Genomic DNA, 1,575 nt, shown 5'->3' on the forward strand with positions numbered 1-1,575 from the left:
CGAACATCGGAGTTGGTCGTGAAGTCTGCGATCAAACCGCAGGGCGAGCAACGCTTTACGGGCGCGGGTTTCGCTTCGAAGCACGTGTTGTCGTTTGACTTGCGAGGAATTCTGGAGTAGCTACGGCCGATGTTGCGATTCGTAATTCGTTTCTTGCTTTGGTTCGAGCGGAGCTCTAGCCGACGTCTGGTGAAACTGGCTGCGATCGTCAGCGAAACGTCGTGCGGCATTGCCCGTCTCGTTTCGCGTGCTTTTTAAACATTCCTGGTAACTATACGCTGGTGGTAAAGCCCCACTGGGCAATATAAGTAGCTCTGTTTCAGAAGCGACCCGGCCGCAAATGATAGCTCAACGAAGTGGCTTAACATCATCACGTGGAAATGTTTCGCAGCCAATTACTCTAAACATGTTTTTTTCTAAATGTGGAGGGAAAACCCGGAGGATCCGGAGAAAAATCCACGCGAGAGAAAGACACGCAAACTCCAAACATACAGCAGCAGGCATCGTCAGAATCGGAATCGAACCTACGACCTCCTGTACACCAGGCGAGGTAGTTAACATCTCCTAGCAACCGTGATGATGATGATGATGATAGAGAGAGAGAGACACGCAAACTACAAACATACAGCAGCAGGCATCGTCAGGGTCAGGATCTAACCCACGACCTCCTGTATACCAGGCGAGGTAGTTAACATCTCCTAGCCACCGTGATGATGATGATAGAGAGAGAAAGACGCAAACTCCTAACATACAGCAGCAGGCATCGTCAGGGTCGGGATCGAACCCACGACCTCCTGTACAACAGGCGAGGTAGTCAACATCTCGGCGGGTTGGCCCATACAATTTGACTGTGATCTCCTCTGTCGGGTGGTGGAGGGCTTTGGTTTTAAACAACCAAAAAAAGCTGACGTACGAGCAAGGCATCGATAAGTGTGAGGATTAGACGCGGTGGGGTAGGTGTGTGTGTGTGGGGGATGGAGGAGTGCGTGGGAGACGCGGTGGGGTGGAGGGAGCGGCAAGTTGGATGAGATTCGCGTCGCGGTCGGGGGTCTGATTGCAGTCCTGTTTCGTGGTGCTCGCCTCTCCCATTCGACTCACGACTCTCCCGAGTTCTGCCGAGTTCACGATTGTGGCAAGGTGGTGGTGGTGGAGTGGGGGGTCAGGAAAGCCAAAAAAACAACGAGAGACGTTTCGACGATTCCTTGCGAAAGGTTTCGGTTTGGTGTTTTAACAACTTAACACCTGTTTTGTTGCCAGATAAAAAGGGGAAAACGAGCGGCATTTCGTTTCGAATTCGGTAAGCGGAAGAAAAACCAGCAAATATTTCAGCAGCCGCAATGCACCTTGTGCTGGACACGAAACGGCGGTGGCCTTTAATGATCAAGCGTCACGGAGCAGTCCTTCATGAGCAGCATACAGCTCCAGAGCCACAGGTGGCCCACGGTAAACTGGACTCCGATGGTAAACTGGACTCCCATAGTGAACTGGACTTCCATGGTGAAATAAACTTCCATGGTGAACTGGACTCCCATGGTGAACTGGACTTCCATGGTGAAATAAACTTCCATGGTGAAC

At 51.4% G+C, this 1,575-nt stretch overlaps 1 protein-coding gene across 1 annotated transcript in view; it reads left to right on the plus strand.

Annotated features, from left to right (window-relative positions):
- Positions 1-974: 974 nt before the first annotated feature.
- LOC133341774 (bromodomain-containing protein 4B-like) overlaps positions 975-1,575 on the plus strand; it is a 35,251-nt gene continuing 34,650 nt past the window's right edge. Inside the window, exon 1 of the mRNA XM_061550464.1 lies at positions 975-998. Coding sequence (XP_061406448.1) covers positions 975-998 — 24 coding nt within the window. The remainder of the gene's footprint in view (positions 999-1,575) is intronic.

This window comes from Lethenteron reissneri, chromosome 2 (assembly GCF_015708825.2).
Source record: "Lethenteron reissneri isolate LAM-NWPU_2019-01 chromosome 2, ASM1570882v1, whole genome shotgun sequence".
NCBI classification, from domain to species: Eukaryota; Metazoa; Chordata; class Hyperoartia; order Petromyzontiformes; family Petromyzontidae; genus Lethenteron; species Lethenteron reissneri.